Source organism: Aethalodelphis obliquidens, unplaced genomic scaffold (assembly GCF_003676395.1).
Source record: "Aethalodelphis obliquidens isolate GAN/ISIS:26980383/991018 unplaced genomic scaffold, ASM367639v1 scaffold12, whole genome shotgun sequence".
NCBI lineage: Eukaryota > Metazoa > Chordata > Mammalia > Artiodactyla > Delphinidae > Aethalodelphis > Aethalodelphis obliquidens.
This window is the reverse complement of record NW_020837956.1, coordinates 21,264,031-21,277,684: the sequence shown is the minus strand read 5'-3', so window position 1 is coordinate 21,277,684 and position 13,654 is coordinate 21,264,031. Positions and strand designations below refer to the sequence as shown.

The following is a 13,654-nucleotide window of genomic DNA, read 5'->3' as shown; positions in this document are numbered from 1 at the left end:
TTTTGCGGTACGCAGGCCTCTCACTGTTGTGGTCTCTCCCGTTGCGGAGCACAGGCTCCAGACATGCAGGCTCAGCGGCCATGGCTCACGGGCCCAGCCGCTCCGCGGCATGTGGGATCCTCCTGGACCAGGGCACGAACCCGTGTCCCCTGCATCGGCAGGCGGACTTTCAACCACTGCGCCACCAGGGAAGCCCCACACACTTTTAAAATATACTTGCCCTGATATTCTAAAGCACAGAGTTTCAGTTGTTCAGATGATAGCAACATACTTTGAATTTTTTTCCTGATCACTTAAGCAATTACTTGTTCTGGCACACAGTCATGGTTTGATTTTCAGAGTATACTTCTTGTCATTTGGAGAAACTATTACCCAAATCACCACTATTATTTGCCCTTTATCCAATTTATTGTGTATGCGCTTTGGCAGTTCTCATGAAGATTCTACATTTGGGGGATAGACATACATTGCTCTACCATGAGGTGAATTGAGATCCGTAAGATCCACAGCTTTACAAACATTGAGAATATTTCTTCGAAGTCCTGTACTTCTGGATCTTTAACCATATCGAATTCACACACTGGCATGCCAACAGCAAAACCAGTTTCTCGGTTGAGGATCTTTTCTTCATGGTTGCCTAATGGTTCAGTTACTTTTTTAAAGGGTTGAAAAAGCGTAAGGTCACAAAGTCGTCTTGTTTCATGAAAAAATTCTTCCCTTTCTGCTTCTTGGGTAACACAAAAGGTAAGAACAGTCATCTTGAAGTTGATGGCGAGGGTATTTTCTCACTTCTTTAAATAGTTCATGTTTTATAGTTATTAGTGTAGCCTCACGGAGGCATTCTGAAGTTACTATCATCCCATTTGGTAGTAAACATTCTACTAGGAGTCTTGGCATCAAGTGGATGCCCCACAGTTCACCTGATGATGGTCTTGGAGGCATTGTTCTGATCCTTTACAAGTTTTACATATAAAAGTACTTTGCAGAATTAGATGCGTGGCTGTCCCAAGGCAGAAATGCCGGGAGCTCCTAGAACCTAACCGCATCGGGTCCCGGCGAGGTCCCAGCCCCGCCTCCCAGCTCCCCTGCCCCGCCGCTCCGGAGCTGCCCGGCCAGGCCCGAGCCCTGCCTCGCCAGCAGCCCGGCGGCAGCAGCCCGAGACCTCAGCGGCCGCCTAGAAGATTTTTAAAGTAAAAACTTCCTTCAGCTACCACCTCTTACATTGGCTGACATTAAATCATAAACTTATTTAATTTCTTATTATTTTCTTTCTTGTACAGATTGCCAGTGTTTTCATTAAACCTTATTTTTACAAAAGTGGCTGTAGATCCTTTTTCCTCTTAGGGATCTTTGCCAGCTAATGTGGTTACAAAATCTTACTTGTAACCCAGATTGTTCTGGGTATCGATAGAATGGAAGATTACAAATGTGCTGTGAGGTGTGTGTTGTATGTATGTGAAAGGGAGCGAGAACAAACTGCCTGAAGCTCACAGATTCGGCATTTTTTTTTTAATTTTTCTAAAATGATTTTATTTAAATAATTTTGACTCAAACTTTTAGCATTCATGGTAATTTGTATTTTGCCTTCGAATCTTTTTTTTTTAACATCTTTATTCGAGTATAATTGCTTTACAATGGTGTGTTAGTTTCTGCTTTATAACAAAGTGAATCAGTTATATATATACATATGTTCCCATCTTTTCCCTCTTGCGTCTCCCTCCCTCCCACCCTCCCTATCCCACCCCTCTAGGTGGTCACAAAGCACCCAGCTGATCTCCCTGTGCTATGCGGCTGCTTCCCACTAGCCATCTATTTTACGTTTGGTAGTGTATATATGTCCATGCGACTCTCTCACTTTGTCACAGCTTACCCTTCGCCCTCCCCATATCCTGAAGTCCATTCTCTAGTAGGTCTGTGTCTTTATTCCCATCTTGCCCCTAGGTTCTTCATGACCTTTTTTTTTTCCTTAGATTCCATATATATGTGTTAGCATGCATATACACTGGAATATTACTCAGCCATAAAAAGAAACGAAATGGAGTTATTTGTAGTGACATGGATGGACCTAGAGTCTGTCATACAGAGTGAAGTAAGTCAGAAAGAAAATCAGCATTTCTTTGACACTGCGTGCAAAAAGGTGGGAACCTAAGATCTATCCCTGGAGGTTTTCAGTCAAGCCTGGCCTGGGCTCACCAAGTAAGATGTGTTTTAATTTTTGCAGCTTCTTAAATCTGAGTTATTCAGTGGATATACAGGCCAAAATTCTTCCCGAGAGAGCAATGACACCACAACTAAACATGTGAAGCTATCAAGACTTTTACACCAACTATAATTATTATTACAATAGTGTGCCTTTTAGCACACTAATTTATAGTCTATCATGTATAAACATGATTATTGACAAAGTCACAAAGACAGAATACAGTACAACAGGAAAGAAGTAGTCCAGAGGAGTCCTTAATGTATGTAATACGTTTAACTGGAATAACTTAAGTCTTAAATCTCCTAGTGTATTTCTTAGGAAAAAAGAGCTGAGGAAACAAAATCGGGGTGATGAAACTTTTTTTATCCGACTGCCTCCAATATGTGATTCTCAAACTGATACTGGGGGCTTCCCTGGTGGCGTAGTGGTTGAGAATCTGCCTGCCAATGCAGGGGACACGGGTTTGAGCCCTGGTCTGGGAAGATCCCACATGCCGCGGAGTGGCTGGGCCCGTGAGCCACAACCGCTGAACCTGCGCGTCTGGAGCCTGTGCTCCGCAACAAGAGAGGCCGCGATAGTGAAAGGAGGCCCGCGCACCGCGATGGGGAGTGGCCCCCGCTTGCTGCAACTAGAGAAAGCCCTCCCACAGAAACGAAGACCCAACACAGCCATAAATAAATAAATTAATTAATTAATTAAAAAAAGAAATTGAATACAATATTTTTTAAAAAACTGATATTGGCATAGTTTCTGAAAATGCTGTCACTTACCAACAGATTATTAACAGACTGACACCTACCCCACCATTCTTGGGGTAAACATGAGCTCTGTCTCTAGCTCTCTTAGTGTAATAAGGATTCCTGAGAATGCAGGCGTGAGGGGTGGAATCACTTGAAAAATCGTATTCCGGTCGAACTCAGGAAACTACTCAACTTACCAAATTAAAAATTAATAACCTACTTCAATACCTCAGAAGAACTTATGTGAGGCCGAGGGTCCCATTCTCTGTTACACATCTGTTATGCAGTATATGCCTTAAGTTTTAGAAACAAATCCCTGTCTCCTGGGATAATTGCCCCAGGTTTTTGTAGCCCATCTCTAGCTGGGGCCTGGTAACACCACTGAAATTAATTTGATAATATCAAAAATCTAGGTTAAAAGCTTTCTATTTAATAGGGCTTCCCTGGTGGCGCAGTGGTTAAGAATCCGCCTGCCAATGCAGGGGACACGGGTTTGAGCCCTGGTCCGGGAAGATCCCACATGCTGTGGAACAACTAATCTCGTGTGCCACAACTACTGAGCCTATGATCTAGAGCCCGCGAGCTGCAACTACTGAAGCCCACGCGCCTAGAGCCCGTGCTCCGCAACAAGAGAAGCCATTGTAATGAGAAGCCCGCACACCGCAACGAAGAGTAGCCCGTGCTCGCCGCAACTAGAGAAAGCCCACAAGTAGCAACAAAGACCAAACGCAGCCAAAAATAAATTAAATAAATAAATTTAAAAAAGAAAACACCACTTTATAGCAGTACACCATATATACTCAATAAATATGTTTACAAAAAAACAGCTTTCTATTACTGTACTGTACAGCCTGTTTTTCGTGGGGTACCCTAATCTTTTATTAAGTGAGTATCCTAAACTATTTGGGTATCCTCACTGACAGGTTAACACAAATTGTGATCTATTCCATTTTTGAAAGAAAATCAATTATTTGCTGTACAGATCCGTTAATATGTTGGGCGTTCCTTCAAAAAGTTGTTCCATTTGGTCCTTAGAAGCCTTTGGGTCTAGATCAGTCTAATTTTGACTAGAATGTATGGACAGAGATTTTTTGTCTCTTTTGTTCGCTGATGTGTCTCCAGCTTCTAGAGTAGTGCCTAGCACATAGTACGTATGCAAATGTTGGTTTAATGAATGGCAAATGAGTTTCAAAAATCACTATTACTACCACTATTTAGACACTGTGACCTTTTGGAGAAATTAGCAAAAAATAATATAGTTGCAGTTTTTATTTATCTTCATCTAACTGCTTTTTGTCTCGTACAAGAATGCTGGAATAGTCTCAGGAGAAAATTGATCTGGGTCTATATGGCAAAAATCGTTTGTTGTCAAACCTGTAATCCTTATTTGGTAAAATATTGGTAACTATGAGAAGTCAGTGTTCAGTTAGTTGAAGGAACGTTTCTCAGCTAGCTGCTGACAGGCACACTGGGGAAGTTGCCTCTTGTTCAGAATCAAACTTTCCAAGATCCTTATGGGTACTTTCTTGCCTCCCCTTTGCTATAGTTTATTTAGGTTCTGTTTTATTGACCTTAAAGTCATCTTTGTTGTGAGCCACTTCGAATATTTTTAGGAAAGTGATATAGTTTTGTGTAACATTTTGTGTTTCAGAAGTCACCTAGTAAATATGAACACTTAAAACCAGGAATCAAAACTTGAAAGTGGAGAGGCTATTGCCTCATTTTAACAAATAAGGATTATGTCATAGGCAGAAGCAAGAATGGGGAGAAATCAAGAAAGATATTTTCATTAATGAGCAAAAAAGTGAGGTACAGTGGAGAAAACTATTCTAGAGAGAAATTTTATAAAGTTCTTCTATCTAACTATTGTTCTATCCTAATACTTCTGAAGACTTTATCTCTACCATATAAAAGAGCAGTCAGCCAGGCTGCATTCTTGGTCATAGTGCAAAATTCCAGGAAGGGAATTTTGCCCAGCTTGAATCAAGGGCCGGCCCTTATGACTCCAGTGAGTGAGGAAGGAGAGAGATGATATTGCATGAATATAGCTGCTATCTCTACACCCAAGTGGTTTGGGAGGTTCAGTAGAACATTTCCTAGAAAAGGGGTGCTGAAAATAAAGCTGTCCTCTACAATACACCTTAAAAGATAATCTAGTCACAAAAAGACTGAAAATATGACATTGGCAAGATGTTGACTAATGGAAACTCTTACTTAAAACTGGTAAAACTACCTGGGAAATGAATTTAGCATTGATAATCTTGTATAGTTGAAACTGTGCATACTCTAAAACCCATCAGTTTCACTTTAAAGCATTTATGGAAAAACTACATGAGTGCACCATGGGGCATACATATATAAACAGAAGTATTGTAGTATTCAAAATATTTAACTTTAATACACGGGCACTGACCAGACACCAACTCATCAGAGCCTGTGCAAGCTATAAATAACTAATTTGGCTTTACAGAGGCATAGCAGCTGATAACCAGGTCTGTGCATGGGAATACTCAGAGCATTCATAGCAAAAAATAACACAAGTGACTTGACAGAAGCATTGATTCATTATGGTATATTTACAGAATAACCCTACACAGGAATGAAAATGATTTACTGTCATTCATTAGTGTGTCTAAATCTTGAAACTATGAAAAATACAAAGAGTATTAAATTTTCAAACAAGATTTGTGTTTAAGAATACGGTAAATCTAAAAAGAAAATGGAATGGGGGAATTAATTCCCTGGCAGTCCAGTGACTAGGACTCGGCACTTTCAATCCCTGGTGGGGGAACTAAGATCCTGTAAGTTGGGGAGGGGGGGATGGGAAAAACAAAAGTCACCTCTGCTGGGAAGTAAGGGGAGGAGGAGGAGCATACAGAATCTCAACAGTATTGTTTAATGTTCTATTCCTTGGATCTTAGGTTCATGCTTTTTGGGTGGGCAGTGGCTTCTTGAGGTTTTGTTTTATGCTAAGCTTGCATATATGTTACTAATATTCTTTTGTACATGTCAAATATTTCATTTTTTATAAATTTATATGCAATCCCATTTATGGAAAAGAGGCCTAGCTTTTTTTTTTTTTTTTTTTTTTTTTGCGGTACGCGGGCCTCTCACTGTTGTGGCCTTTCCCGTTGCGGAGCACAGGCTCCGGACGCGCAGGCCCAGCGGCCATGGCTCACGGACCCAGCCGCTCTGCAGCATGTGGGATCTTCCCGGACCGGGGCACGAACCTGTGTCCCCTGCATCGGCAGGCGGACTCTCAACCACTGCACCACCAGGGAAGCCCGAGGCCTAACTTTTGATTTAAAGTGAGAGACATGCAACTCTTCCTTTCACTTGAACCCTTAGGAGCCACTGTAAGGTTACTAATTGGCCTGATTTCAATTTCATTGTGTCTCAGGGAATAGGCCTGAGGAAAGGGAGTGAGACAAGAGAATGGCCAGTTAGTGGAGCAATCAAAACACACATTTATAGATGCATTGTTTGCTTTTATGACCTCCGTTTGTGGTACCCCAAAATAATGACAATAGTAACATCAAAGATCACTGATCATGGATCACTATAACAAATATAATAATAATGAAAATGTGTGTAATGTTGCAAGAATTAGCCAAATGTGACAGACATGAAGTGAGAAAATGCTGCTGGAAAAGTGGCGCTAATAGACTTGCTCTACGCAGGATTGCCATAAACCTTCAATTTGTAAAAAATGTAGTATCTGCGAAGCACAATAAAACAAAGCAGTATGCCTGTAGTAGTCATTCATTGTTCAGTAAACATTCTGTGTACTCAAGGCTGGAAATTAGTAATCACAATAAACCCTGATACCTTGTGGAAAAGAGAACCACCAGGGAAAGAGAGAATGAGGCTCAAAGCAGTGTTTTCCTAGGAGAATCAGTATTTAAGGTTTTCACAACCAGTTTATGCTTCTTGGTTCATTCCCCCATTTAAGGGCCATGGGGAAAATATCCAAAATGCTTATTAGGAAAAATGAGTTTGCAGATTGTGTCCTCTTTCACGTAGGTGATTTTTTGCCATCATCTAGCTGTGTGAGAGCCCGAGAAAGAAGGGAACTAAATATTCATTCTTCAGAGTTGCTGACTGAGGAACTAATTGCTAGGAAGTGCCACAAATACGCAAGGCCAAATTGCTTTTTAAGTGTGATAGTTGTGGTAACTGAAAAATCTAGAAGCAATGCAAATATCAAAATGATTTACATTTGGTCCATCCACTCTGGACTATTATGCAGTCGTTAAGAATACTCAGAAAGACTGTAGCAACATGAAAAAAGGCCATGATACGTTAACAGGGGGAAAAAAGCAGGTTATACATTAGATAGAAGGGAAGCGAAGAGTAAAAGATGTCACGTACAAAATTTAAAAGCTATGAAGAATCCTTTTACTTATTCATTGAACAAACATTTATTAAGCACCTTACATCCCAGGCACCAGGTCAAAAAGAAAAGGTTCCTGTAGAAGAAATTAGTTTGGAACAATAGATTTAACAGGATAGAATAACATTACCCCTTCTCACAAAGAGCCACGGTGCTCACACCTTTCTTTTTTGGTTTAGGTTGTCTCTTCCTCTGTTTCTACAGTTATTTTAACGTAGCAGTAATTTACAATTGCTGCTGCGAAGTTCACCTCTGATTCTTCGTCCTCCTGCTGTTGACGTCTCCGTTTACCGCGTTCCTGCCAGTGTGTGTGCCCGGTGCGGTGGAGGAGGGGTAAGTTAAGACCTGACGTCCCAGCCCGGCAGGGCCTCTCCATCTCGCAGCAGGGAAGATAAATGGCTCTAATCCAAGCCTGACTTTGGTAAGTGTCCAAGGGTAAGGCGTTACATTAGAAGGCAAGAAGCGGTCTGGGAGTGTCGAGGCGTTTTACCAGGACCTTGCCGGGAGGGAAAGCAAGGCCGGGTAACGGGACAAGGTGGGCAGGCGGCTGAGGCTGCGCGTGCAGCGCGAGGTGGGAGGGGAGACGCGCGAGCCTTGGGCGGGCCCCGCCCCCCGGAGACAGGCTTTGCGCGCTGATTGGCCCGCGCCGGCCTCGCTCCGGGTTGGCGGGAGGTCTCCGAGCCCGCCGTGCCGCGGTGGAGTAACCTGAGAGCAACCGTCTGAGGCCTGGGGCGTCTGGGGAAGGCTGCCCGCCGGCCCGGCCCCCGCTCACTAGCCTCGGTTTTCCGCAGGTACTCTCCGCTCGCGCCCTGGCTTCGGGCCTCACCGGCAACTCTCCAGTTTTGGTTGTGCCTGGTTCCTCCGTCCCCTCTCTCCCCCAACGACGCCACCCTCAGTGTGTGAGGTAGCGGCGGCGTCTTGGCCCCTTCCGCCCGTGAGTTCCCCGCCTCAGGTGCCAGCGGGGAGAAGGGGCGTCGCGGTCGTACGGCGCCTGCCGGCGCAGGGCCGCGGGGCCGGGGACGGCGGCGAAGTAGAAAGAGGGAGGCGGGGCGCCCCCCTCGGCCGGGTTTGTCGGGCTTCGCCGGCACAGTGCTCTTTGGCGCAGCTGGTCGTGCTCACTAGTGGGCGGGGGAGGGGAGGGGACAAAGGGGTTGGGGGGAGATGCGTCCCCAAGTGCTAGCCGTGCCCTCTCCTCAGCGGGCGTTCCCCTCCTTGGGAAGGAAGGCCCTTAGGAAAGAGCTCGTGCCTTCGCGCAGCACGCCCGCCCACCTGCCTTTTCCCTGCTGGGCGCCGGATAGTGGTATTTTGAGTTCGTCCTGCCTCTTCTCGCGTCCCATTAAACACATCTTTTTTTCGCAGGAGCATCTGCACCAGAATCCTGAGACCTGAGCTGCTGTATCTCGGTGCTATGCCCTTGGCCCATTTATCAAAATTTACTAATGTCCCTTTCTTACATTTCCAGTACGACTGGAGGCCAACTAGCTTCTATTAAAAAATAAATAAATAAATAAACTTTAGAAGTAATTTAACATTTAAAGACTGATAAACCCATGCTATGTTAAAATTGAGATCCTGTCTCTGCAAATTTTATTCTTTATCATGAGCACATTAAAAAAATACCTATGGTCTCTGTTACCAATAAAATTTTAACATTTAAATTACATGTACTGGTTGAGGTGAAATTTGGTTTTCTGTCATATTGGGACTCTTCTTTCTTTCGAAGACACCCTTCCTGTAAAAAAGATACAATAATAGTGCTGCCATGTATGGAGATTTTGCTAAGCATTCAGCACTGTGCATTTTCCATATAGTTCCTTTCCTCACTAAGCCTACAAAATATGTATTATTAACAATGCCTAGTAAGTAACTTTAATTGAATACTTACTGTGTACCAGGTTCTAAAAAAAAAAAATAGCTGCTTTTATTATCTCAGTATCACAAGTGAGAAAATGGAGGCGCCCAGAAGTTAAATAGCCTAAGACCCAATCGCTAGTGAGAATCAGGTCTTAATCCAGGTCTATTCTCCAGTATTTTAACGTATATTCTCAGGTGGCTCTGTCCCTCTGCCTTCTGTCGTGCTGAAAAATCCTCTGTCTTAAAAAAAAAAAAAAAAAAAAAAAAATTCTTGGGAATTCTCCTGCGGTCCAGTGGTTAGGAATCGTTGCTTTCACTGCCAGGGCCCGTGTTGGATCCCTGGTCGGGGAAATAGGATCGGCAAGCCGCGCGGCCGGCCAAACTTAAAAAATACTACTAATAATTTGTCTGTTGTCATTCTTTTAGTATGTCTAAATGAAGAGCAAAAATAGAAGTTACCTCGAGTTGGAATTTGACCAAAATGCTGCATTGATAGCTTCTCTCCTTAAGGTCCTTCTCCATAACCCTCCTGCCAGTGTTTGGTTATTAATCTCAGTGAATCTCTATTTGAGGAATTTCCTACTCTTAATGTTTTCTCAAATTTTATATGAAGCAGAATAGTGTAAAACATATTTATTTTTTTGATTGATAGAAAATTTGCATTCTATTTCATGATATAACCAAGGTTGTTTTAACAAAGCAACACTTTTAAGTTACTTAACATTAAGTAACGTTAAGTAAAACTGACATCCTGGGAGATATGCCACAACCATTCTATATTCTGGCACATCTGTCCCCCACTCCCCCAAGCCTGCCCCCACACCCCAATGTGAGAATCCTGACTGTTTAGTTTTTTCCATCTAGATTTGTAAGGTTGCTCTTTCTTTGAGGGGAAAAAAAAAAAAAAGATGCAGATGAGACCTCCAGCTGTCTCCCAGATGAGGTGGGCAGGAAGTAGCAAAACGTTCTTAACACAAGTCTCAAGGCACAATTAATCACCCATTCCTTTTTCTATGGAGTTTGTAGCACTCCCCCACCCTCAACTCCATAATTGCCTTCGATTTGCTTGGACCTTAGGATCTAGGAAGAAAGATGAGAGGAGAGAAGGGAAGCAAAATAGAGGGAGGAGAAGCAATTATAGAATTAATTTAATATAATTTACTCTGCCTAGTTCTTCATAATCTAGCCCTGTACTGTCTAATATGTGGTTGTTGAGCAGTTGAAATGTGGCTGGTGCAACTGAAGAATTTTTACTGCAACTGAAGAATTGAATTTTTACTTTTATTTAATTTAAAATTAAATACTGAAGGAGTGTAAAATATTTTTCCCTTATGTACCACATCATCGTTTTGGTAAGACTACATTTCACTTTAACTGTTGGAAATTTAGCATCCAAAATTGAGATACACTGTAAGTGTAAACACCAGATTTCAAAGACTTAGTATGAAAAAAAGAATGTAAAGTATCTCATTAGTTTTTATATTGATTACATGTTAAAATGATATTTTGGATATACTAGGTTACATAAAATACATTCCTAAAATTAAATTCACTTGCTTATTTGTACTTTTTAAATGTGGCTTTAGAAATATAAAGTGACTCACATTATATTGGACAGTGCTGATCTAGCCCCACTATATCCAATCTTACTTTCCATTCCTTCCTTCAGCAGGGAAGTTGCTGAGGGTCAGGAAGGAGAATCTGTACCTGACTCCTTGAACATCAAGGGAGGCATGGCTGCCTGGGTCACTGTGAGTTATGGATTCAGAGGTTCTCATTAGGGTCTTAGAGTAGTTGCCTGCTTTGGCTATTCATAACTACATTTCCTATTACCCTATAAGTACTTTGACCGTAAAAGTAATGCTAACTAGTAATCACGTGAACTAATTACCACCAAACATGGTAATGATTATGCATATTGTTACATATTGATGGATTAACTTTGTTTCAATTTTTATTAGTCTATAACAGTTTACATTCATTCACACTGGTAATTGGCCACTCAAATAGCATAGTCATACACTCACAACTTTAGAAATTAAAGTGACCCTACCAAATGTAAAATAGATAGCTAGTGGGAAGCAGCCACATAGCACAGGGAGATCAGCTGGGTGCTTTGTGACCGCCTAGAGGGGTGGGATAGGGAGGGTGGGAGGGAGACGCAAGAGGGAGGAGATATGGGGATATATGTATATGTATAGCTGATTCACTTTGTTATAAAGCAGAAACTAACACACCACTGTAAGGCAATTATACTCTAATAAAGATGGTAAAAAAAGAAGATATTAAAGTGACCAATTTATGAGAATCCCTCAATGCACTTTATACCATGCATTTCTTTGCTAGAATTGTATTTAACTTTTCAATAAATAACAATCAATGCTTGTTGAATCAGTGAGTTTCATAACATATCAAGGAATTAACCAGTTAGAAAATATGCTTTTTTGTGTGTGAGATTGCTTTTTAATATAATAATTGATGTTGATAATAATTTAGTTCTGGAAGTAGTTTGCCTTATTGTATAAAAACTTTGACTGACATAATAATATGATAAAATTGTCAATACAAGCAGAATAAAAATTATCAGGAAAAAGGAATACCACAAATACATTATAAACTCAGCATAGTTTCTATAATTTAAAATTTGGTTTTGAGTTCCCTAGTAGTCAAAGCAAAATAGTATGCAGGATCTTATTATTTGGGAAGAGAAGGCATATCAGTTACCCAAAGGAAGCATAGATTTTCTTGGTACTAAATTCTAAAAGCAGTTTCTCATGTGAGTCATTGTCATAACTAACATTTTAGTAGCAAGTTCAGTAACATTTCCTATGACTGCATCTGATAGTGTCATCCAATCTGTTGTTTTTATATAGAAGTGAACAAGAGTGTGATACATAACTGTGTTTTATTTTTACAGGAATTGTGGGAAACCAAAATGAGGCATAATCAGCTATGTTGTGAGACACCACCTACTGTCACTGTACATGTAAAATCAGAGTCAAATAGATCACATCAGCCTAAAAAACCCATTAACCTGAAGCGTCCTATTTTTAAAGATAGTTGGCCAGCATCTGAAAAAAATGCACATAATAGCGACAAGTCTAAACGCCCCAAAGGACCCTGTCTAGTTATACAGCGTCAGGAAATGACTGCTTTCTTTAAATTATTTGGTAGGTTTAAAATATTGTAATGGGGTAATTATAGAGTACTTAAAAATAAGAATATAAGATCTATTTTATCATTTTTATAATAAAGAGGATACTGTTATTTTCTATGTCAGATTTTCTATCTCCAACCAAATTTGCCTTTTGTTTTCCTTAGTCCTTTCTTTTTTCCCCCCTCAATGCTGGATTTTTGTTTGTTTTGATTACTTTTAGAGTAGAAATTCATCATCTAGCTTTTAGACTACTTAAATTCAAGTGTCCAATGTAAATTCTGGGCAGTTCAAGGTCATAGCATGAGTTTTGTTTGACCTAAAGTATAAATACTACATAAAGTCTCAGATGAGCCAACTGACCCAGTGTCACTGGGCCTGAGGGGTTTCCCAGGACTTTCAGTGCTGAAACTGAGCAAACTGGCAAGGTTAGTCAACCTAGAGCAGTTTCAGTATTATATCTGGGGAATATTATTAAAAATTATGCTTTATCATCATGCTCATGTAATGAAATTGAGTTTGAATTTGTTCAGATCATGAAACAGTGCTACTTTGCTAATAAGCTTCTTAAACATAGCCAAAAAGAAACTTCTTTATAGTACTTCTACTGGCCAAGAAAGAGGATTGGTTTTTGTTTTTTGAGGTAAGGCAGTAAGGTAGACGGAATAAAGGGTTGGATAGATGGATTCTGGTAAGTATCTGCGGGACTGAATGAAATCAAGTAGCTATCACTGTCTGGTAGATCCAGGTAACAGCTTTCCTTGCTTATAGAGGAAAGCATATGCATAAAGGAGGAGAGAGTTGGGGACAAGAGTGTTTGCCCTGCTGAGAGGACAGAAATCTTTAAAACAAAAAAAAAAGGAGGGCAAGCTGGTTAAGATTTAAAGAAAAGGAAAATAAGATAATAGAAGACAAAATGTAAATAATACAGGTAGAAAATGTTGAACTATAAAGATGTTCCTTGTCAGGATCTAGAATGCTGTTAATAAAAGTTTCCCTCTCTCTTTATTAAGAGTAGAGTGAAGTTATTACCCACAAACTTTATTATCATTCGTAACTGAATGTGAGAAATAAGAGAAAATACATGGCTTTACCATTTTAGGTAATTTAAGAAATAGAAATGGAATTAACAAGGCAGAAATTAATTATTCTCAAAAAAGCAGTACTTATACTTGGAACTTTCCATTTATTTGACTACATTGATGATATTTCTAGGATATAACAAGAAGTTATGCTTATTTAACTTAAAATGCAGGGGGAAATGGAAAAAAGTAGATCTTTCTCAAATTATATTCTGACAGCTACCCATA

The 13,654-nt window shown here is 40.7% G+C and overlaps 1 protein-coding gene and 1 pseudogene across 1 annotated transcript in view; one reads left to right on the top strand and one right to left on the bottom strand.

The window, feature by feature from the left end:
- The window catches only part of LOC113623893 (phosphatidylinositol 4,5-bisphosphate 3-kinase catalytic subunit alpha isoform-like), a 3,635-nt pseudogene extending 2,555 nt beyond the window's left edge, over positions 1–1,080 (bottom strand).
- Positions 1,081–7,074: 5,994 nt separating this feature from the next.
- The window catches only part of SPDYA (speedy/RINGO cell cycle regulator family member A), a 36,575-nt gene continuing 29,995 nt past the window's right edge, over positions 7,075–13,654 (top strand). The window contains exons 1-3 of the mRNA XM_027113497.1: positions 7,075–8,127; positions 10,860–10,941; positions 12,108–12,360. Of these exons, the coding sequence (XP_026969298.1) occupies positions 10,924–10,941; positions 12,108–12,360 (271 nt within the window). The 5' untranslated portion in view covers positions 7,075–8,127; positions 10,860–10,923. The remainder of the gene's footprint in view (positions 8,128–10,859; positions 10,942–12,107; positions 12,361–13,654) is intronic.